Raw genomic sequence first — 21,978 nt, 5'->3', positions numbered from 1 at the left:
AGTGGAGTCTGAGGATGATCAGGATTCAGCTCCTTTGGCTCAACCCCCCTTTCTTTTTTTACCATCTGGGGCTTCTTGCAGATGCGGCGGGCAGACCCCTGGGCTCAGAAGTCCACAAAGATGCTCTGGCTTACTTGGAATTGAAAAATAGGGAGGAGAAAGGGGTAAAATAATGGTGCATACCCCCAGTTTTAGTCCATTTCAGGGGGAAAACCCAAGTGGGGTGTTGCAGGGAGCGGGAAGCCATTTCCCAGCAGCTTCCCAGCTTGTCTACGGCTTGAGCAAAGCAACTGCAACCTTAAAATAGCTGCTTCGCAGGCAGGCAGCACCAGCCCCACTCCTCCCGCTGCCGCGGCCTCAGCAGCCTCGTAAGCTTCTGCAGCCAAAATAATACAAAAATCCATGAGTTTGTGTGGGGTTTGGCCTTTCTGCAGCAGCTCGGGGTGTGTGGCTTGCTCCCGGTGCGTGGCTGGTTTCAGAGGGGTGGCAATTAGTGAATTAGTGCAAATGAGTAAGGTTTCTACCTGCACCAGCCTCTCTCTTATTTCTGCTCCTGCCTTCATCGACAGAGGTAAGGACTCCTTACTTAATTGCTCGGCATTCGTATTGACAGGGCAGGTTTAAATCCTCACTGAAAGCTCATTTATTTATAGATCCCACATTATTTAGGGCGGGGGTCCCCCTGCTCTGGTCTACTCCTGCAGTGCCTCCCACCAGCTGCTTTGGGGCTGGTTTTCCTTTTCTCTCCCAGGTTTTGGGGGCATCACGCTGCTTAATGGGGTGAGGGCCACAGAAGTGTCTGCGGCTCATTCTAGATGGGAAAACAACCAGGATTTGTGTTTTGAGAGCTGAAAAAAGGGCTCTGAGCTGATTCAGGGCTGCCCATCCCTCCTCTTGCAGCTGCCTATTGCCTTGAGTGGCTGCCCTTGCAAATAGCTAACTGTCATCATTAGGTTCCAGGGTGAACAAGCACCTGCACAGTGCAAGGAAGGTGGGTCGCCTGGTTATTCCCTGGGACAATATTGATCTCAGCATCCCAGCTTTGATTTCTCGGGGTGCCTGTGGTCTTCTCGCTGCCCTGCGCTCTGTTCTCAGCTCCTGGCGTTTACACCGTATCAGAGGCTGCTGCCAATGCGGGCGCCACATCCCAGCCTGTCGTGGCTTGTCAGCAGTGACCCAGCAGCAAAATTTGCTGGCAAAACCAGTGAGTAAGGTCAAAATCTTTTCCAAATCCAGCAAACTGTACAAAAATCCCAGTGATAAATCGATGGGAGGTGTCCCACCCGTCCTTGCAGCCAGAAAATGAGGCAATAAGCTCCTCCAGCTCAGGGGAAAAAAGAGGTATCTTTAATTAAACAGCAATTTGCTGATCAGCCCAGCATCCCAGGAGCCCTTTACCCTACACGGGCTGATTCCCATGGAAACACCACAGAACTGAATTTGGGCTTGAGCAGCATGAGGGCATCCCGAAACAGGCTTTTATCAGCTCTGTTTTCAGCCAGCTTTCCCTGCTGCTTGGCAGTTAAAAGACCTGGGGAAATGTGGTGCATATATATATTATTTTTTCTGTTTTCAAATTAATTTATTTCTTTTGATCTCACTGATCAGGAGCTGTTGTTCCTCCCCGCCTCAGAAGTGCTTCCGTGACATTTTCCTGTGGAGCCACGCAACCAGTTTTCAACTGGGAAGGAAAAAAACCACTGAGGCAGCAGCGGAAAAATGCTGGGGAAAGCGAAAGGAGGAGGGAAAAACAAAAAAGGGGAATCGGAAAAAATGAGACAGCGGGCGGGGAGGGGACGCGGGATCCCCTGAGCCCGATGCTTGGGAGGTCAGGGCTGCCCCCAGGGATGCTCGCCGGGGTTCGGCACGCTGGGGCGTTATCCCAGCAGGGCTGGCCAGCCTATTTCCCATTCCCAGGCGAGGAAATATTTAACTGCGGCGTCAGCGGGCAGGGCAGGCAGGCGCAGGCATGGAGGGCAGTGGGCAGCGGCTGGCCCCCGCTGCCCCCCCGGGCGAGCGCTTGCAGCTCTTGCTGCGCCGCAGCCAGGAGGCCAAAAACTGCGCCTATTGCCCCTACAGCCGCTTCCCGGTGGGTGCCGCGCTGCTCACCGCCGGTGGCGAGATCTTCTCCGGTAAGCCTGGGTCGTGTCATCCCCCCCTTGGGTTTTGGCCCCCCCCCTGCAACTTTTTGGCCATGCATGGGGGTGTAGCAGGGTTGGTACGGGGCGCTGGTCCCCCCGCCCAGCTGCCTCTTGGCAGCTGCCATCCCAGAGCGAGCCAAAGATCACAACGGATGGGAAAATACAGGAAATAAATAGAGGAAGCGGGTAATGTGCTGGTGAGAACCCAGGATTGGGTGGTGCGTGCAGAAAAGGGCTTTTCTTTGCAAACTCCTCAAAAATTAATCGGGGTGGTGCGCATGGAAAAGGGCTTTTCTTTGCAAACTCCTTAAAAATTAATCAGGGTGATGTGCACGGAAAAGGGGTTTTCTTTGCAAATTCCTGAAAAATAATCTCCCGGAGGGAAGCTGGCAGGGTTCGGGGTGGCTGAGCGGGTGCTGGGGGCTCCTCCGCAGGGTGCAACGTGGAGAACGCCTGCTACAGCCTGGGGGTGTGTGCCGAGCGCACTGCCATCCAGAAAGCCATCTCCGAGGGGCACACCAGCTTCAAGGCCATGGCCATCACCAGGTAAGGGCGTGCCAAGAGCCGGCACAGCAAGGGACGGGAAGGGGGGGGGGGGGCACTGGGGAACCCCCCTGTGCACCCAAGGGGCAGCTTCTGCTGCAGCAGCAGTGGGAGTGGGAGGCAGGGTTTTGACTGCTTTTTTGGAGGACCTGGGGGGGAAATCTGGTGTGGCTCTGTATTTATTGGTGCATGAAGGTCTTCTGTAGGTGTCCCCCCTCCTCTCCGACCACCAGACTGAGCTCTGTGCCCTTCTCCTTTGGCAGTGACATGGGGGACCACTTCATCGTGCCCTGTGGCGCCTGCAGACAAGTCATGAGAGAGGTGACAGCTCGCACGGGAGCTCTGCATCCCCTGACCCCAGGCATCATCCCCTGACCCCAGGCATCTCCCCCTAAACCACCCGGAGGTGCAAAGTGGGGTTGCAACCCCTGGTCCCCAGCCCCAGGGCCGGCTCCAGGCACTATCCGATGGGAAAGGGGTATTCCTCCCTGTCCCACGGGAGTGGGAGCCCAGTGGGTATCCATTAACTCGCCCTCCCTGGGGGGTTTGATTCCTCCCCGGAGCTGCCAGGTGCAGAGTTTGACCCCACAGCCATCACCTTGGGTCAGGCAAGCCTGAAAGCTGGGGTTTTCTTGCAAAAGCCAAGCGTCTCGCTCTCGCCTTCCTCCTCCCCACGAGCCCCCGGCACCCACAGTCCGCTTTTCAGACGGTTAATATTTAACGGGTCGCAGGGCTCGGCTCAAAGGCTGGATTCAGCAGGTTCAGGAGCACCGGGGCTCACCCTGGGGGGGGCAAACCCACAGGATCTGAGCCTGAAATAGCACTGGGGGAGGTGATGCGGAAAAGCTGACCCACAGTACATGCAGTAAAGGGGGATGCTCCCTGGGAACCCAGCCAAAAAAGAGGGGATTATTTGAGTCATTTGATGGAGAAGCACAGGTTTTGTAGCAGGCACTTGTCGCTCCCGTTCTCCTCCAGTTTGGCACAGACTGGGACGTCTATCTGACCAAAGCGGATGGCACCTATATCGTCAAGCGGCTGGAAGAGCTGCTGCCGCTCTCCTTCGGCCCCGAGGACCTGAAGAAGGTGTGAGCAGCACGGCCGCCTCCGGCTTTGGCCCTTCAGCAGCAGGGAAGGATGGTTTTCCCCAATTTCCCTGGTGTGTAAGCGGCTTTTTGGGAACAATGCAATGGGAAATGCATTTATAGTGTGAAGTTACCTATTCCTCTCACTCATCTTCTGATTCAGCACCGATTTGCAGATGCCGGCCCTGCTTCACCCTGGGGAAATGGCAAAATCAAATCATAGAAATTCCCTGTTATTAGAAAAGAAGCGTCCAGATATCGCTGTAGGCGAGGGGCAAGTTCACAGACGGAGAAGGGTTTGATGCACCGCTCACGCTCGGGCTTGTTGTTAAAGAAACCACTCCTGAATAATGCAAAATCATTGCTTGGGAATATGCTGAAATCTTCAGCTCTAAATGAGAAGCAAAAGCAAAAAGGAAAAGCTCCATCAACCCCAGCGGTTATTAATAAGCCAGTTCAGATCAGGTGATGTGCTGGGACTGGATGGTTATCACGCCGAGCATGTCATTTGTTCATTTCTCTCCAGCTTGTTTTCTTTGCTTTTATTTCATTTGTGGGGATGAAGAGGGCGAGTTTTGAGGGCTTCTGGAGGGTTTTCTGTCTCCAGAGTAATGCTGTTTGCTGATTGTACTATTAATTTAATTATGCACAATGAAAAACGAATACATTGCATTGCCCAGCCGGTGCTGGGCTGTGTTACTGCCTATGCCCAAGCGAAATAAAAACGGTCCTGCACTATCCCTGGTGGCTGCCGCACAGGCAGGGAATGGGAAGGGGGTCCCGGGGCTGCCAGGCAGGGCAGGAGGCTGCTGGCTGTACAGGCAGGACACGACCCGGACCCAGCAGGGCCCAGAGTGCGGCCAGGGCAGTGCTGCCCGTGCAGCCAGCGCCTTCCTACCCAGCTGTGCCCCACTGCATCCCACGCTGTGCCCTGCATTGCACCCGGCTGTGCCCTGCTCCCTGCCCCGCTGTGCCCTGCTCCCTGCCCTGCTGTGTCCCACGCTGTGCCCTGCTCCCTGCCCTGCTGCGTCCCACGCTGTGCCCTGCATTGCACCCGGCTGTGCCCTGCTCCCTGCCCCGCTGCGTCCCACGCTGTGCCCTGTATTGCACCCAGCTGTGCCCTGCTCCCTGCCCTGCTGCATCCCACGCTGTGCCCCAGCTGTGCTCAGGGCAGCGCTGTGTTCCGTGCCCTGCTGTGCGCTGGGCTGTGTCCCGCTGTGCGCTGGTTTGTGCCCTGCTGTGCCCCAGGCAGTGCCCTGGCAGTGGCCCAGCCGTGCCCGGGGCAGCGCTGTGCTCCCTGCCCTGCTGGGCACTGACCGGCCTGTGCCCCGCTCCATGTCCAGCCATGCACAAGGCGCACCGAGCCGTTTCCTGCTCCGTGCCCTGCAATGCACCGGGCCGTACCGGGGCTGTGCCTTCCATTGCACCAGGCTGTACCGGGGCCATGCCCTGCCGTGCCCTGCTGTGCCCTGCACTGCACCGGGCTGTAGTGGGCCTTACCGGGCCCGTGCCCTGCTGTGCCCTGCATTGCACCGCGCTGTAGTGGGCCTTACCGGGCCCGTGCCCTACTGTGCCCTGCATTGCACCGGGCTGTAGTGGGCCGTACCGGGCCCGTGCCCTGCTGTGCCCTGCATTGCACCGGGCTGTACCAGGGCCATGCCCCGGGCCATGCCCTGCCATGCACCGGGCTGTATCGGGCCGTATGGGGCCCGTGCCTGGCTGTGCCCTGGGCCACATCGGGGCCATGCTCCCCATTGCACCCTGCCGTACCGGGCCGTACCCGGCCGTGCCCCGCGCTGCCCCGCCCCTCCCCCCCGCCCCCTGCCCCGCCCCCTGCCCCGCCCCCTGCCCCGCCCCCTGCCCCGCCCCCTGCCCCGCCCCCCTGCCCCGCCCCCTGCCCCGCCCCCTGCCCCGCCCCCTGCCCCGCCCCCTGCCCCGCCCCCTGCCCGGCCGTGCGGCAGCGTGCGGCGCGTGGGGCCGTGACGTCCCGCCGCACGCGGGTGACGCCCCCGCCGCGGCCCCCGCCCCCGAGCGCCGCGCAGCTGAGGCGGCCGCCATGGCGGTGCGGCTGTTGCTGGCCCGGGCCCTGCGCCTGCTGCCGCGCTGCCGCCCGCCCCGCGGGCCCCGGCCCGAGCCCCCGCCCCAGCCCCCGCCCCAGCTCCGGCCCCGGCTCGCCCCGTCGTGGCGGCCCTGGCTGGCCTGGCTGCCGGCCGCCCGCCGCCTCCTGCGCGGCCCGTGCGGCGGGCTGGCGGCGGGTGGCGCGGCGGGGCCGCGGAGGGGCCTGCCTGGCGCTGGCCGTGGCGCTGGGGCTGGCGGAGCCGCGCCTGGAGGAGCAGCGACGGGCCGAGGCGGCGTGCCGCCACATCCAGGTGCGGCGTCCCCAGCCCGGGCCGAGCGCTGGGCAGCCCCCTCGGCTCCCTCCGTGAGGGGGGGCGGCTGCTGTGGGGAGCCCCTCGGCACCCTCCATAGAGGGGGGGGTCTTGCTGTGGGGAGCCCTCAGACACCCTCTTTGGGGGGGGTCCTTGCTGTGGGGGAGCCCCTCGACGTCCTCTGTGGGGGAGTCCTTGCTGTGGGGAGCCCTCAGACACCCTCTGTGGGGGGGGTCCTTGCTGTGGGGAGCCCTCAGACACCCTCTGTGGGGGGGGTCCTTGCTGTGGGGAGCCCTCAGACACCCTCTGTGGGGGGGGGTCCTTGCTGTGGGGAGCCCCTTGGGCACTCTCCATAAAGTGGGATGTCCCTGCGAGGAGCCCCTCGGTACCCTCCATGAGGGGGCCTTGCTGTGGGGAGCCCCTTGGCACCCTCCATAAAGCAGGGGGGGGGTCCCTGTGGGAAGCCCTCAGACACTCTCCATAAAGGGGAGGCAGGTCCTTGCTGTGGGGAACCCCTCAGACAGACACCCCTCATGAAGGGGGGTCCTTGCTGTGGGGAGCCCCTCGGGCACCCTCCGTGAAGGACACGGGGTCCTTGTGGGGAGCCCACCCAGGCAGCCCCAGTGAAGGACACAGGGGGCCCTTGCTGTGGGGAGCCCCTCGGGTACACCTTCCCAGCTCCCCCCAAGGAAGATGGGGCACCACTATGAGCAGCCCTCAGACACATCCCCAAACTGGGGGCTGCTGTGGGCAGCCCCACAGGCACCTCCTCCTCCTCCCCCAAAACAGGGGAAGCCTCTGGTCAGCAGCCCCTTGGCACCCTAAAACAGGTATCAGGGAGGGTCCTCACTGTGGGGAGCCCCTCACACCCTGTTCCCCCACTAAAGGAGGAGGTCAGGGCCCTGGTGATGGGTGTCCTGTGTCCCAGGAGCCTGGTGTAGAACCCCCAAGTCCGTCACCTTTCTCCAGGGCAGACTGGGCTAGGCCATGCTGGCAGGGCACCGGTACGGATGGTGCTGAACGTAGTATTTCATGGGTAAAAATAGACATTTGGTGTTCAGAGCCAGCTGTCACCTGCCCCGCTAACCAGCAGACAAACACATTCCTGCAGAGGTTTTGCCTTTCCCTGAAGCTTTGTGGGGAACTTTGCCTCCCCTGCCCTTGCTGGGTAGTTAAATTTGCTTTATAAATTTGCTCATCCCCCTTCCACTGTCCCTGAATCTGTGTCCCTTTGCCCCAGGGCACATCCCTAGGCTGGCCGCTGGCAGGTCAGGGTTGTGGCTCGCTGGGGAGTGTGCTGGTTTCTGTCTGTCCAGGTGACAGCTGTGGCACCACCAGACCTGTGGGATCGTGAACGCTGGAGTTAAACTCCAGCACAACCCTCCTGTGCTTTGTTTTCTCACATCTCTTTCGATTTCCTCCTCCGGCTTTCTCCTGTGGCCAAGTCACTCTTCCTCAAAATAACTGACCCTTGTACTCAGCTGCCACAAAAGCTCAGGGCATTGTTTTTCCATCTTTTGCTCTTAATTGGATTTTCTTTTAAATGCTGTTTGCCTGATTTATTTATTGAGGGGGAGAAAAGTGTACTAGTGTATCTCTTTTTAGAAGTACTTAATTAGACTTGTCTTTACAAAACGTGTTTATGTTCTAGATTAGCAAATGACTCTCGCTCCCCCTTCTTCCTCTTCCTGTGCATCTACAGCACCCTTGGAAAGGGCACCTTTGGTAAAGGCTGTTTTAGGGGTAAATCGTTTCAGATAAAAATATATGGGCTGCATATTAGTTTCCCTGTGATTACAGTGATTTGAGCCTAATGGTTAGAGCCTGAAATTGTGCGTTTTGGGTTGGACCAGCCCAACAGGACGGTAATACTGCTTAAACAGGAAGGGAGTTCTCCTTCGTTGGGAAGTCTTGAATAACCGAGCGGGTTTTTTTATCATTGTGGTTTTGTATTCCTTTCAGACCGTGTTTGTTGGAAAGAACAAGCCGCAGAAAAATCCCCTGAGCTCCTTCCGCTGGCAGGGCTTCAAGCTGGAAGAATATCTCATCGGCCAACCCATCGGGAAGGGCTGCAGCGCTGCGGTGTACGAAGCAGCTATCCCTTTCTCGTGTGATCGTCAGGGCCATGCGGAGAGCAGCCGTCTTGCCGGGCCGGGGCCGGCTGTGCAGTGCGATCATGGCTCACCTTCGCAGGCGGCTGGAGAGGAGCCTGTAGAGAAATGCCAGCCAAAAGGGGCTTTTCCATTAGCTATCAAAATGATGTGGAATATTTCGGTAAGCAGTCGGTTCTTAATCTCCTTGTCTGTCACGGGGGAAGTCTGGCTGAAATGTTTAATGTGTAAGTGTTGAAAGAGCAAGTTAGGTAGCACACGATGAGCATTTCAAAACAAAGCTGTTGATATGTAACATTGTAGACATCAGTTGTGAGCGAATGGTCCCAGAGCAAGGTAATTAGCATTCATCATTCCTCTGGAAGTGGCGCTGGGAGCTGCTGCTGGTGGTGTTGGTTATGGAAGTGACGTGTTTTGGAAGAAGAGTTTTTCTGAAGCTGTCTGTAATGTTAAGGTGTAAGACCAGCAAAGCCACCACTGCCAGTGCTTTAGGAATCAGTGTCCTGGTCAGTGTCAGGACAGAGAGAGATTTTCTCCTGCAAAGGGTGGCCAGGGTGTGAGTGAATGGTCACAGGGGGTTGGACAGTAGCCTGTGTCTGGGTCCCCTTGCCCCTTGTGAAGTGAATGGATGAGAGCTGTGCTCACCTTTCCCAGCCTGGGTAACTGTCTGATCCAGCCCTTCAATGGGGTTGTTCCACACTTAAAAAAAAAAACACACCTGGCTTTTCCTGTTGAAGAGGTTTTGTGGCACTTGATGTGACAAGTGGGTATTCTAAGGGAGTCTTCCCAAACACCAGCATCTGAAATCCCTTGGGCTCCAGGAATACACCGGCATTTAGCTGTGGGCTTTTCTGGTCAGGTTTTGAAGTTGAACACAAGTGTTAGCGTATAGCTCAGGGTGCTAAGAGTCGAGGGTGTGTTTGAAGAGACAAACAGATTTCTTTCTGCAAGCAAGGCCTTGACACATCCCTTGGCAAATTATTTAAGTCGTTCATTGCCTGCCCTGATTTTCAAAGTAGAGAAAAGAGTCCCTTCAATCTAGTCTCAGTTGATTCAGATGCAGCACCCGCGTCAGGATTATCTGCTTTCGGTCTGTATTGAGGCTGAATGCTTTTTCAGCTTAAACCACTCTGGTGTCTAATTGCTGTTGCAGGCTGGTTCATCAAGTGAAGCCATCCTCGATGCGATGGGCCGAGAGCTTGTTCCAGCCACGGGGGTTGCCTTAGCTGGGGAATATGGAGCTGTCCCTGGCCGCAGGTACAGTCATTGTGGAAAACGGTGGCGGTTTGAAATGTTGACCTGCTGATTTTATCCGTCCTTTCATTTTGCGGCACATCTGTACTGTTAAGCAGGTGGCCAGAGGTTTCTATAATAGTTCCCGAAAGTAGATAAACCCGAAGCCTTGGTATTATTAATGGCTTGGGGGGGCACGTCAATGTGTTCTGTCTGAACGACAGTGCCTGCAGAAGTGCTGCACGCCTCAAACACCCATGTGGGGATCGGTTGCTGGCTGCTGCGGGGAGTTTTCTCCAGGGTGCGTTTCTCCAGCACGGTTAGGAAACCACACAGCAACAGCGCTGTTCGAACAGTGATTTTAGCACAGCCTCGTTGAGTCTGAGGAGCAGATTGTGGCACGGCGGGTTGGCCTGCGGGGAATTTCTGCAGCTGAACTGTACCAGCTTGGCTGGTGTAGTAGTCCAGAAGCATGTCAGAAAAGTAAGCGCCAAAAAATGGGGAACTGGTTGGGGTCCTGCCAGCGGTCTGATGGGCGACGGTGGCCAGGCACTTGTCTGCCCTGTGCCTTAGTTTCCCCATGTGTAAAAAGTATCAATACCTGTAGAGTTAAAGGCTGTGAGGAGCTGCTTCTGATTAAACATCATTTAAATATGTGCATCGTGGTGCTTTTTAATTACAGAAATATACACCCACAATTGGTAACAATGTGACTGTATTAAATATCAGACAATTTGTAACACGATTTGACTGTACTGTTTTAGAATGGGTTTGGCTGTAAAATGGTTGCTGCTGGGCAGGGAGGTTGAAACTATTCTCCTGTGAGGAAACGGGCAAGAAAGAAAATGGAAAATGACTCAGTTTCTACTCTTTCACCTCAGTGAGAAGTGAGCAAACAGCATGAAGGTGGGAAATTGCACGGAAACTTTTTTAGTTCTCTCGAGTGCACTATCATTGTTCAAAAATGCATCTTTTTGTTCGATTTGAAACAATGGAGTCTGCAGTCCAGATTGTCTGATTTAAATTTCAAATACATCTCAGCTGCCAATACAAATGAATAATGAATGCTGTGCGGTACGTCGCTAGCTGGGAATGAGACTGAGCAGCCAAAGGGGTATTTGACATTCAGGGGATGAGAGGGGAGGGCGAGCTGTTTGGCAGATAGATAGGTAACCTGCCTTTCATTGTAGCGAGTGCTTCCTGCCCGTGCCCCAAAACAGAGGGTCTCAATCGATAAGCCTCGTGTGAAGCTGACCTTTATTTTACGTCTAAGAAAGTAATAGTGTTTGGAGTTCGTTTCCTCTAAAGCTGCTGTTCCAGTTCTTTTTGAACTCAGAAGCAGCCTGTGACTAGCTCTGCCTTTGTTAGCGGCATGGGAAGGGCTAGCAGGGTTTGAATAAAATGAAAGGCTGCATGTTATGTGTAAGGGGTTCTGGCAAAGCTTCGTTTGCAGCGCAGGTAAAGCACCAGTATTCCCTGTTCAGCCATCATATATAGGGAAATCCAGTTACCACAGGGTCCTCCTGACAGCTGGGGTGAAGCCTTGGTCTGCATGCCCTCCCCGCTGGTGCATCAGCAGACGGTGCTGCCCTGATGGTGACAGTTTTGTTTGCTGTGGGAAGTGCCGGGGTAGATTCTGAACTGTGGAGAAAGTGCTGGGAGCCACCCGCTGCTGCAGCGGATCTGCTCGGGCTGTGGGCACTTTGCATCAGTGTGGGAACCACTGGGCTGAGGCGCTGCCTGGGACGTTGGCCGTGAGGGCAGGGAGGTTGCTGTCCATGTGGCTTCTGGCTGAAAGGTTTCCAGGAGGTGAATGTTTGAATATTTGCTTAATGTGCAGTCCTGTAATCTGTACTGAGCAGCCTTAATGCTCTCTCTGATAAGGCTTTCACTGCAGAATAAACATGTTTGCACGCTGCTCTGGAACCTGTTGGTGGGGAGGACAGGCTGTATTAAGGAAAAGTTGTTCCAGAAAGAGCAGAGATGTGTCTGTGATACATGAGATCTGACCAGGAGACCGATGTAATCTGTATTTATACTTTTGCACAGAAAACCCATCCCTGGGAGGAAGAAGTTGCAACCTCATCCGAATATAATCCAGGTGATCCGAGCGTTCACATCCTCTGTCCCTTTGCTGCCCGGAGCCTTCGCAGACTATCCTGATGTTCTTCCATTAAGCCTGAATCCCAGAGGGATCGGTCATAGCCGCACGCTTTTCTTGGTGATGAAGAAGTAGGTAGAGAGAAGCTTGTTAACGTGACTTGGGCTTTTCATGAGACAGCCCGGCGGGGCTGCGTATTTGGCTGTGACACGGGTCCTTGCAAAGATCTGGCCCGGGCTGCTGCCAAAAAGCAGAGTACACTCTTGGAAATGTCTGCTAAGACTTGTTCCAAGTCCTTGAGATTTTAACTCATTTGACAATGAAGACAAGCCATTCTTTTTAACCATGGCCCCAAATTAAAGTAAGAAATGAGGAGCTTGTGCCCATTATTGTCTGCCCTTCTAAGTCTGAACTTCACCCCTAGTCTGAACATGCCGCTATAGACAGAGTAGAATCAGTAATGAGATTTATTAGCACTTGGCATCTCTGGCTTTCTCAGTCAGGTTTTGGTTTTGAATGGGTGTTGCGGTGGTGTCGACATAAAAGCACCTTCTGTTTCCCTCTCTTTTGTTCTGCCTGCGTCTGGAGAAGCGCCCTGTCCTCTCTGTATTTCATGAATATGTGCTTTCTACTGATGGGCACGTCTCCTCATTTTGTGCATACAATCTGCACAGGAATCTGCCTCCTCTTGTGGGCAAAATTGTAACACCAGTACATAAAACCAGCAGGAATGACCACAGTCTACCTGGAGCCCCTCGCCCCGCTGTTTAAGAGGCTTCTTTTATTTGTCGTTGTTGAACTTGGGCGAGAGTGCCAAAAATTCAGTGGTGGGTGGTGTTGCAAAAGAGAGGATTTGAGAACAGCGGGCAGGGGAGTGGGGTCAGGGTGAGGCTGGGAGCTGGGAAGGCATCGCAGAGGTCAGGAAGAGTGTGTCACCAGCCAGCCAGCGCTGAGGTTGAGCTGCCAGCGATAAGCTTCTGAGGTGCTAATTCAGAGGTGTTCCTTGTTCTAACTAGTTACCCATGCACGCTGCGCCAGTACCTGAAGGAGAGCAGTCCAGATGTTTGTCTCTCCACGATGATGATTTTACAGCTCTTGGAAGGCGTGGACCATCTTGTGCGACACGGAATAGCACACCGAGACCTGAAGTCTGACAACATCCTGGTTGAATTTGATTCCGGTACGTAGATTGCTGAGTATAAATGCCAATTGAGTCCTGCACCAAAGCGATGCAGTTGCGTTGCTGTGCAGGGAGATCCTACCCAGGTGTGTGCTTGGGGGAAAACCAAGCGCCAAACCCTTTGAAGAATCTTGGGTTTAGTTTTTAGCTTACTGCTTGCTGTCACTGCAGTGCTGGGAAGTCATTTATCCTGTCTGTGCCTCAGGTTTTGGATCATTAAAAGGGACTTGAAAGGAGCATTGTGCTGTAATCAGGTGGCGAGAGGCAGCGTATTGCTGAGGCGACACGTTACCCAAGCACAGTGAACATTGGCTGGAGCAGATGGGTGTATAATAACGGCGCATTTGTGATGCTGGAGGTGCCTTTGCTTCAGGCTCTCAGCTCTGGCATCTCTCACTAGCCCAACAGCACAGGGCGGTTCTTAAAATCCCTCCTTACAGTCAGGGTAATAGTGGTGCACCCTGGAATGATGAAACATTGGTTGGAAGACAAGGGAACTGACAGCGTTAAAGCCAAAAGCAGCATTTTCATCAGTACTTGTTCTGTCAGCCTCTGAGCTCAATTTTCATTATCTCAGCTCTTTTTTGGTGTGATTGAGATGTAAATGGACAGGAACCAACAGCAGGCAGCCAGATCTGTGTGATTAGGAGGTGAGTAGATTGAGCAGTACGAGGGAGTGAGAGAGAGAGGCTACTGGAATCACAGCCTCCCTTCCCTGGGACAGGCCTGACAGGCAGACAGGACGGAGGATTTCCTGTCCTCTCTCCACCTGGCTGAATGCAGTGGCTTAAGGGCTTGGGGGTAACGATGATGAGCTCCTGCCTGGCGCAGCAGGCGTGTCTCCTCTGTGACCACCCCACCTGCCCGGGTGCCCTCACCTAACACGTACAAGGCTCTGCGAGCAGAACCAAACAATAAAGAGGACGATGGTTCGTGTAGCTGAGTTAAAGCTGGCCTACACTGCCTCAGATCTGCTTTTTAAAACTAAAATACGTGGGTCAGAAGACTCTCTCTGTTCATATGACTGAATGCTAACCTGTGTCATTTGCAGCTGGCTGCCCCTGGCTGGTGATCACGGACTTCGGTTGCTGTTTGGCAGATGAAACCATCGGCTTGAGACTGCCTTTCACCAGCTCTTATGTGGATCGGGGTGGCAACGGCTGTCTTATGGCACCTGAGGTGGGTGTCAAACGGACACCTTGAGCTCTGAAAGGTGAAATGTAGTCAGTCGGTGTTAGGAGGCAGAATCGACCTTTCCCACAAAGTTTGCTCTTCGGTCTGTTCTCAGGGCCCCTTTCTGTGTAGCTGTTGAAGAAGTTTACATAGCAGTCCTTGTGTGGTGACAGTAGGTTTTGTGAAATTATTTATAGTTCCTTTTTACTTCTCTGATGATAACCATAATAAAAGCGAGGATGCCCTTAACTGTCTGCTTGACCTGGAGATCCTTGCCTTGCATTGCTTAAGTGCTGGTGCAGGTTTGGTTGTTCATCTGCCTGTCGCCTGTCCATCTCCAATCCCACTGTGAAATAGGCCTTGGGACTCTGTGAACACCAGTCAGGGGCAAGGACTAAAGCCTAGGCGTGATGACAGAACTCCTCCTGGTGTCCCGCTGGGTTGAGCACTGCCAAAGGCTTAGAGCATGCCATAGGCAGTATTTACACCAGAGATTTAGATGAAACCTAGCTTTGGTGTCAGTCTCTCTCAGTTTATTGCAGTGGAAATGCTGACTCGACCCTTGAGAATTAGTTTTAGCACAGAGCCCACCCTAGAGCTGTTTATTTGAACATCCCCATCTCTGTGACAGGTGATCACAGCGTCACCGGGTCCAGGCACGGTCATCAACTACAGTAAAGCTGATGCTTGGGCTGTTGGAGCAATTGCCTATGAAATCTTTGGCTTGGCCAATCCTTTCTACGGCCACGGGGAATCGGCTCTGGAGAGCAGAAGTTACCGTGAAGACCAGCTGCCAAGCCTGCCCAATCATGTGCCCCTTGAAGTGAAGCAAGTGATAAAGATGTTACTTCGGAGGGATCCCAACAAGGTAAGAAACCCAGTGTCTTGAAGAAGTCACCTGGCTGGTCTTGGGGAGGGAGTACTTGTAGATCCTTTTGCCTGGAGGGCAGGACTGCAATCCAGCTAGTCACTGCAGTGTAGGTAACGATCAAAGAGCTGCGCAGAGTCTTTGCTGAAGTATAGTGTGGCCCCTCGTGTGTGGTGTGGAATAGTTTCAGGGATTTCAGCAGATGTTTCTGTTGTGGAACTGAACCTTGAACTGGAGGGTTCCATGCAGCTGCCTGATTTCAATAGTCACAAAGAGCTTTTGAATCGTGGTGCCTTGGAGGAGGCCCAGGGGGCTTTGGCAGCGTAGGTGCTGCAGGCAAGTGATGGGATGTGAGTGCAGCAGGATCTGCTTATCTTCCCCCTCCTTCCTTTTGCAGAGATTGTCTGCTCGAGTTGCTGCTAATGTGCTTCACCTGAGCCTCTGGGGTGGCAGCGTCCTAGCGTCCACGACCCTGAAGGCCGACCAGATGATCGCCTGGCTTCTCTGCCAGTCTGCGGCCGCTCTGCTCACAGAAGGACTGGTGGACAATAGGCGGGTAGAAACCAAAATGAAGATGTGCTTTTTGGCAAACCTTGAGTATGAAGACCTCTGGGCAGCGATATTCCTGTTGCTGGCCTGGAGAAGCCGCTCTGGGTGAAGAGTCCCATCTGAGACTCGGCCACGCTACAGATAAATGGCACTTTCTAAAGGCACGTGGGAGTCTGTCTTTTCTGTCTGCCTGGAGTCCTGTAGTGCTTTAGGGAACAAAAGTGCAGGCCTGCGTTTAAGAGGTCGAGTTTATCTCTAGCAAGCATTAGTACACGCTGCTTTTCTCTCCCTGCTAGAGGAACTGCCCTTGCTTCTCAGTCTCTCAGTGTGAGGGCGTGCGGACTGTGCAGGTGTCCTGAGGTACGTGGTTGGTTTTGCTTGCATTCGGGAGCTCTTAAGTGATTCTCAATCGTGTGTTGACCGAAGCGATTTCCCTTTCGGAAGAGGGGGCGTGTGGGAGGAGGCACTGTCTGGCTGCTCGTTAAACGGAAGCATCATGGGTTTCAGCACTACACTGAGAAAGCCGAGCTGACAAAGGGACGCGCGATCTTTCTTTTCTTAGGAAGACCAGCGGTGGTCTCGAGATGGTAATCCTCTGCAGCCACAGGGTCTTGCTATAAAATTACAGCCTAAAAGCCTCCTCAGTGAGGTGCTGCCTGGTGACGTCAGCGTCAGGAGCCGCTTGCTTCTTACGGCAACGCACCATTCAATACCTCACCAGTTGCACGCGAAATAGCAGAAATACATTGAACTCAGAACCCACTTACATGGGTTTCCTGATTGTGGTCGTGTGGTGACTGCTGCCGCGGGGTCCAAGGCTGAGTCAAACCAGTTAGGGATAATAGTGCAAATGAAAGGGCGCTGAGCAGCAGTGCCTGCTTAAAGAGTTTAGTGTGATGCTCTGCTCTCTTAACGACCTTTTATTTTTCTCTGTTGAAGTAATACCCTTTGGTTGGGCAGGGCAGGGACAGATGTTTGAACAACAGCAGTGGTGTTTATGAAAACAACATTTGAATGCATAGTCCTGTTTATGAAAACAACATTCGATTTGTAGTTGTGTTTATGAAAACAACATTTGATTTCAGTCGTGTTTATGAAAACAACATTCGATTTCATGTCTATTGCAGTGTTCAGAGGAAATGGGGAGAATGTTATGTATGCTTGTTGCACAATAAATTGAAGATGAAGCTCTGCTGCTGAGTGGGTCTCTAAATGTAGTTCATCTCTGTTTGGTGGAGGTGGGCTTTAGGCTGGTGGAGGCCTCGGGCCCAACATGGCCCTGGTTCAGCGGTGTCTTAAAAGATCGTTCAGCTCTTTCCAATGCTGCCTGTGGAACGTGTCATTTTATTCCACCAAACGGAGTTTCCCGAAGATGAATGGACCTTGCCTTGTGAACCTGCCTGTTTGGTACTCTCCTGAATGGTAAAACGCTGCCTGCTCCTGTAGTTTGTGGGTCGATGACAGCATGTGTTGAACAGCTGATATCCCTAACCCTCATGCAGAACATGCTATCAGGATCTTGCACGCTGAAACGGCACCTAGTTCAGCAGTGGTGCAAAGCCACCTGCCGGGGACTGGCCCTGCTCATTTTGCCTTGGGCACAGCACGCTGCTGGGGCTGTAAAGAAGGCTCAGCAAAGAGCACAGAGCCTGGGAAATCGTGGGAAGTGAGCTCTTTGGGGGAAAAGCTGCAGAAAAAGAACATTTTTTAATATTGGTCTGACCCCAGCCAAAGCTGCTACTGCTTTTTCTCAGGTGCTGAGTTCTCGCAGCACACTCTTAGCTGGGATGGCTGCCTCAGGTTTGTGAGCTCGGTGCCTGTGTCTAGCAGCGAGGCCTGTTCCCGGGGCACTGCCTCTGGAGCTCTTTGAAGAGTAAATACTGTCGCTTTTCTGGCAGGTCTCCGCTCTGTCCTCTCTTTCTGGCGGTCTGCAGCGTGGGTAGCTCAGCAAGGCGCAGCTCTGCCTTGTTGACATGCAGCATCTTCCCTTGTCCCTGCAGTACGGGGCATGGAACACGTGTTCCATAAGCAGCTGGAGGGAGCAGGCTCGCTGCTGTGAACCTGCTCTGGCGCGTTCCCTTGCCTCTGCCTGTCCCTGTCTCTCCGGGGTCCCATTGCTGCAGAGTAGGGAGCAGCATGCGGAGCTGGAGCCGTCTGATTTCAAGTGTGTCAGTACTAGGCCAACCAGGGATCAGATGGATCGAATGGTGCTGGTTACCTCCAGGCATTAAGGAAACTTGCTCCCCCTGGAAATCATTTCATCTCTGTCCTCAAAAATGGCCTAAAACACTTGTCCTGCAGCACTGCTGCCGGTTCTTAAATCCCCGTTAGTGTTTCTCCTTTGTGTTTTGTCTGTCGACAGTTCTGCTGAGGTTAAACTTATTTTTGTTTTCTTTCCCTGCCTGCCTTTCATTAGTGAGACATTTTTATGATTTTTCAGCATTTGTGGCGCTTTTGTAAAGCATGGTTTAACAGTATATGCTGTTAATGCAACAAATGCTGCCTCACTTTTCTGCATGTGCCTGGAGGGAGCAGAACTGGACCGTTGCCCAGCACGTCCCAGCACGTCCCTCTTGCCCTGTTGTGCTAATCCCTAGGCAGGCGCTTGTCGGAGACAGGCTGTGGTGTTTGTTCCCGGTGCTGGCTGGGAAGCAGAGCAGGCGTTGGGAAGCGAGGATGGAAGGCCAGGAGGAGGACCTCGGGGGGCTGACCCAGATCTCTGCCCCTGCCCGAGCGGTGGGGTGTCCGGCTGCACTTTGAACCCCGGGGAGGGTGGCGGGCGCTCTGCCCGCCCGCGGTGTTTGAGGTGAGACAGAACAGGCTCTGCTGCGTGTGGGACTGAGGGTCGGAGCCCGTGGGGCAGGATGAGGACCCTGCTCTGGGCTGGCTGCAGCCAGCTGCTGCCCCGGGAAGCCGGGCCCCACGCTTGCAAGCTGGCTGCGGTGGCCGCCCCACGCCGCGGCCCCTGGCCCTCACCTGTTCTGGCCACCTCTGGCTCCTCGCCCAGCGCGTCCCCGGGGCACGGGGCCCCTCGCCGCTGGGCCTCGCGGTTCAACATTCCCCCCAGTGCCCTCTCGGTGGCCCGGCCCGCGGGGGTCTGCTCTATGATGAAACTGCCCGTTCAGGGGTCGGCAGAGGGACTGGACGCAGCTTTTGTTGGCGTCCCTCTGGACACGGGCACGTCCAACCGGCCAGGAGCCAGGTAAGGGCTCGCCGCGGTGCCCGGGGAGCTGGTGCTTCGCTCCAGCCAGCCAGCACGGCTCCTCCGGGGAGAGGGGCGCTGGGCACACGGCGTGGGCGGCAGCTCTGCCCAGCAGCTTTTCTTACCCAGCTGCGCTGTCTCTCCCCAGGTTCGGCCCACGTCAGATCCGGGCTGAGTCGGCGATGGTGAGGAGATACAACGCCAGCACGGGGGCAGCGCCTTTCGACTCCCTGCAGGTGGCTGACATCGGCGACGTGAATGTGAACCTCTACAACCTACCCGACAGCTGCCGCCTCATCCGAGAGTCCTACCAGAAGATCGTGGCCTCCGGCTGTGTGCCCCTCACCTTGGGTAAGGACCCTGTGTCCCCCTGCCATGCCACCGCGTGCCTGCTTGTCCGAACTCCCTCTTTTCCCCACCTCATCCAGTCGGAACGTGATAGAAGGTGAGCGATGAATCTGTCCCTGGCACGAGGTGTTATGCTGTATTTACAGGCCCTCTGCTGAAATGGCTGCCAGTAGCGATGCCTCCTGCGCTGTGCCAAAAAGGAGGAGGGTGGGTCAGCTGAGAGGCCGTGTCAGTGCTCCCCAGCCAGCACAGCCTGGAGCTCCAGGGAAGGCAATCAGCGACACGCTTTCTGTGTCCTGTTGCACAGGACCCAAAGCAAGAGCAGTCTGTGTCCCTCTGGAAAGCCTCGAGCGAGTGCCCGGCAGTGTGCCGCTTTGCACAAGGCGTGCTTTGGGCGCCTGTTCAAGCTTCCAGCTGTCACAGCTTGGCATCACTGAGTGAAGTGAGTGCAGAGAGTCACGAGGGGCAAATCATCAGTTACAGCATCCTCAGAAGTGAATCAAGCACCTACTTAAAAGCCTGGTCAAGTGTCCCGCTCCATGAGCTGCGGCTGCCGGCAGTGGTGCGTCTCTGGTCCTCCTGAGGAGGGAGGAAGCAACCTGCACATGGGATCCTCAAGTTTTCCTTCGGGAGTGAAGCCCTAGGGTGTAGAAACAAGTGCAGGATTAATGGAGTTGGGGGGGAAAATTGCCTGGGAAGAAACATAATGAGTGCTAAGCACCTCTTGCAGGGCTTCACACCCTCTTGCCTGTCCTGTTGCAGGTGGAGATCACACCATAACCTACCCCATCCTGCAGGCTGTGGCAGAAAAGTAAGTTGCTAATTTGGAGATGTAGATTAAGGACCTGGGAAGGAGCCTCAGGAAGGCTCATGGCAGGGCCATCGTGCACGGGATGGGGATTAACACAGCCACCTGTCTCGACTAGGCATGGTCCCGTGGGACTGGTGCATGTGGATGCTCACACCGACACTGGGGACAGAGCCCTGGGGGGAGAAGATCTACCACGGGACCCCATTCCGGCGCTGCGTGGACGAAGGGCTGCTGGACTGCAGCCGCGTGGTGCAGATCGGCATCCGAGGCTCCTCTTATGACCCCGACCCTTACCAGTACTGCCGGGAACAGGTAAGCTCAGCCACGGGCCTGTGCCAAGAGTTGCTTTCTTTCCCTGCCACTGATATTCCCATGTCATTAATATTCCCTTAGCATCAGCTGGGTAAGAAATGTCTTTTCTGCACCCTGTCCCATGCCAGCAGCTTGGCCCACAAGACAGGTGTTCCCGGCCCACCGAGCCGTTAGTCGAGCGGCATGTGCAAAAGCCAAGCTGTGGGCACTCCGCAGCTTGGCCCTGCGCTGAGGATTTATCCTGATGGGGCAGGGGATGCTGCGCTCTGCCTGCCTTCCCTGAGCGCACACCCACGTGTGTCCGTGTGCCCGCAGGGGTTCCGGGTGGTCCTGGCTGAAGAGTGCTGGCTGAAGTCCCTGGGGCCACTGATGGAGGAGGTGAGGAAGCAGATGGGGGAGCAGCCGGTGTACATCACTTTTGATATCGATGGGCTGGACCCTGCCTATGCCCCGGGCACCGGGACACCGGAGGTGGCTGGGCTCACACCCGCACAGGTAAGGGGGTGCAGCTTCCTTCCCCCGTGGGACAGGGACCTTTTTGTGCCCGTTAGGGGAGGTCATAGCACCAGCGCAGGGTTAGGGAGGCCGGGGAGCATTTCGTAGGGGTCATGAGGAAGGGAAATGTTGAACTGGTGAGGTTTGGTCTGTAGAGGTTGGGTTTCCTTGTCTGTGTATGGGGAAAGCAGAGAAATCTGTTTTCTTCCCAGGCTCTGGAGATTATTCGTGGCTGCAAAGGACTGAACTTAGTGGGATGTGACCTCGTCGAAGTAGCACCCATGTACGACGTCTCTGGTGAGTCTAAAGATGGTTGGCAGTAAAGAGGTGTGCCTGGCCGGCAGCTGGACAGCGGTCGCGCATTCATGGCTTGGGGTTCCCCCCCCCTTTCTGTCGCCTCTCAGGGAATACAGCCCTCCTGGCGGCGAACCTGCTGTTCGAGATGCTGTGCGTCCTCCCCCGAGTGCAGACAGTGCGAGGGCAGCTCCCACCTGCCCCAGGGGCAACGCGGCTCTGACCCTGGCCATGGCTTTCGGGTCCCGTTCCCCTTGACTGGTTGCAGCAAACATGGGCTTTGCAGTGAGGAATAAATGCCACTTACTACTAAAAAAGGTAATTTTAAGCTGAGAAACTGTTAAGTAAAGTAGCAGATGGGTTTGAACAGCCCATTTTAACAAGGGTGGCTGTAGCTTTTGAGTTTGCCTGGGAAAGGAAAAGATGAGGCTAATGGTGTTTCACCTGTGCTCTCACCACTGGAATCGCTTACCTGGCTATTAGGGGGCACATGGCAGAACTGCCACAGGTAAAAAGTTTCTCCCATTAAGATGCAGCAGCAGGACAATGAATGCAGAGGAAGGGAGAGCAGCCGCAGGTGGCCTGGGGCTTGTTCTGAGAACAGGGGGATACCTGACTCGATTGCCTGCGGGGATAACCAGGCATCTCCTGCAGCAGGAGCAGTGTAATTGCTCTGGGAATTTCTGAGCTGACGTGGAGGTGAGGTTAGTTTGTACGTGGAAACACAGAGCCACCTCATCACACATTAAAATAGTTTATTTTGGTTGCGAATCTGTAATCGTCTTAAAACAAAACAACATCAGTGCCCGTTCACAAATACAAAAAAAAAAAAGAAAAAAAAAAAAAAAAAGACAAGTTTGCCAAATAAGTTAATTCTCCCCCCCTTTCCCAGTATCAAAAGTGCAAAATATATACCTAATTTTCAGTCCTACTTCTCAGGCTGCCTTAGCATGCTAGTTCCTGGCAGGCTTTCAGTGAACAGCACCGCTCCATACAGGGAGGAGGTTTGGTACCACCTTTAGCCCCGGGGGGCTGCACCCCTTTGCTTCTGAGCGGTGTGCAAGCGCTTGGACCTCCCTCAAATAGTCCACCAGGACTGAATTTCCTCCGTCTTTGGATGACGAACCACCGCGTGTGTAACGGAACCGCAGGTGCGCTTTGCT

General features: G+C 54.9%; 3 protein-coding genes across 3 annotated transcripts; all 3 read left to right on the top strand.

Annotated features, from left to right (window-relative positions):
• Positions 1–1,767: 1,767 nt before the first annotated feature.
• Positions 1,768–4,439, top strand: CDA (cytidine deaminase). Its single transcript, XM_040588701.1, is given in 5 exon segments — positions 1,768–1,959; positions 1,962–2,132; positions 2,576–2,687; positions 2,948–3,005; positions 3,663–4,439. Coding segments are annotated over 5 exon segments (597 nt in total). The 5' UTR covers positions 1,768–1,817; the 3' UTR covers positions 3,777–4,439.
• A 1,386-nt stretch (positions 4,440–5,825) lies between these two features.
• PINK1 (PTEN induced kinase 1) lies at positions 5,826–16,545 on the top strand. The gene is given in 9 exon segments (XM_040585679.1): positions 5,826–6,022; positions 6,024–6,138; positions 8,101–8,412; positions 9,403–9,506; positions 11,532–11,714; positions 12,600–12,763; positions 13,815–13,942; positions 14,568–14,804; positions 15,202–16,545. Coding segments are annotated over 9 exon segments (1,701 nt in total). The 3' UTR covers positions 15,463–16,545.
• A 1,620-nt stretch (positions 16,546–18,165) lies between these two features.
• On the top strand, positions 18,166–21,586 carry AGMAT (agmatinase). Its single transcript, XM_040585484.1, is given in 8 exon segments — positions 18,166–18,555; positions 18,704–18,906; positions 19,666–19,714; positions 19,830–19,890; positions 19,892–20,026; positions 20,342–20,521; positions 20,734–20,818; positions 20,926–21,586. Coding segments are annotated over 8 exon segments (1,164 nt in total). The 5' UTR covers positions 18,166–18,217; the 3' UTR covers positions 21,039–21,586.
• Positions 21,587–21,978: the final 392 nt, after the last annotated feature.

This window comes from Falco naumanni, chromosome 3, assembly GCF_017639655.2.
Source record: "Falco naumanni isolate bFalNau1 chromosome 3, bFalNau1.pat, whole genome shotgun sequence".
Lineage (NCBI taxonomy): Eukaryota > Metazoa > Chordata > Aves > Falconiformes > Falconidae > Falco > Falco naumanni.
Note: the sequence above shows the minus strand (reverse complement) of the source record. Positions and strands in the feature narration are given on the sequence as shown.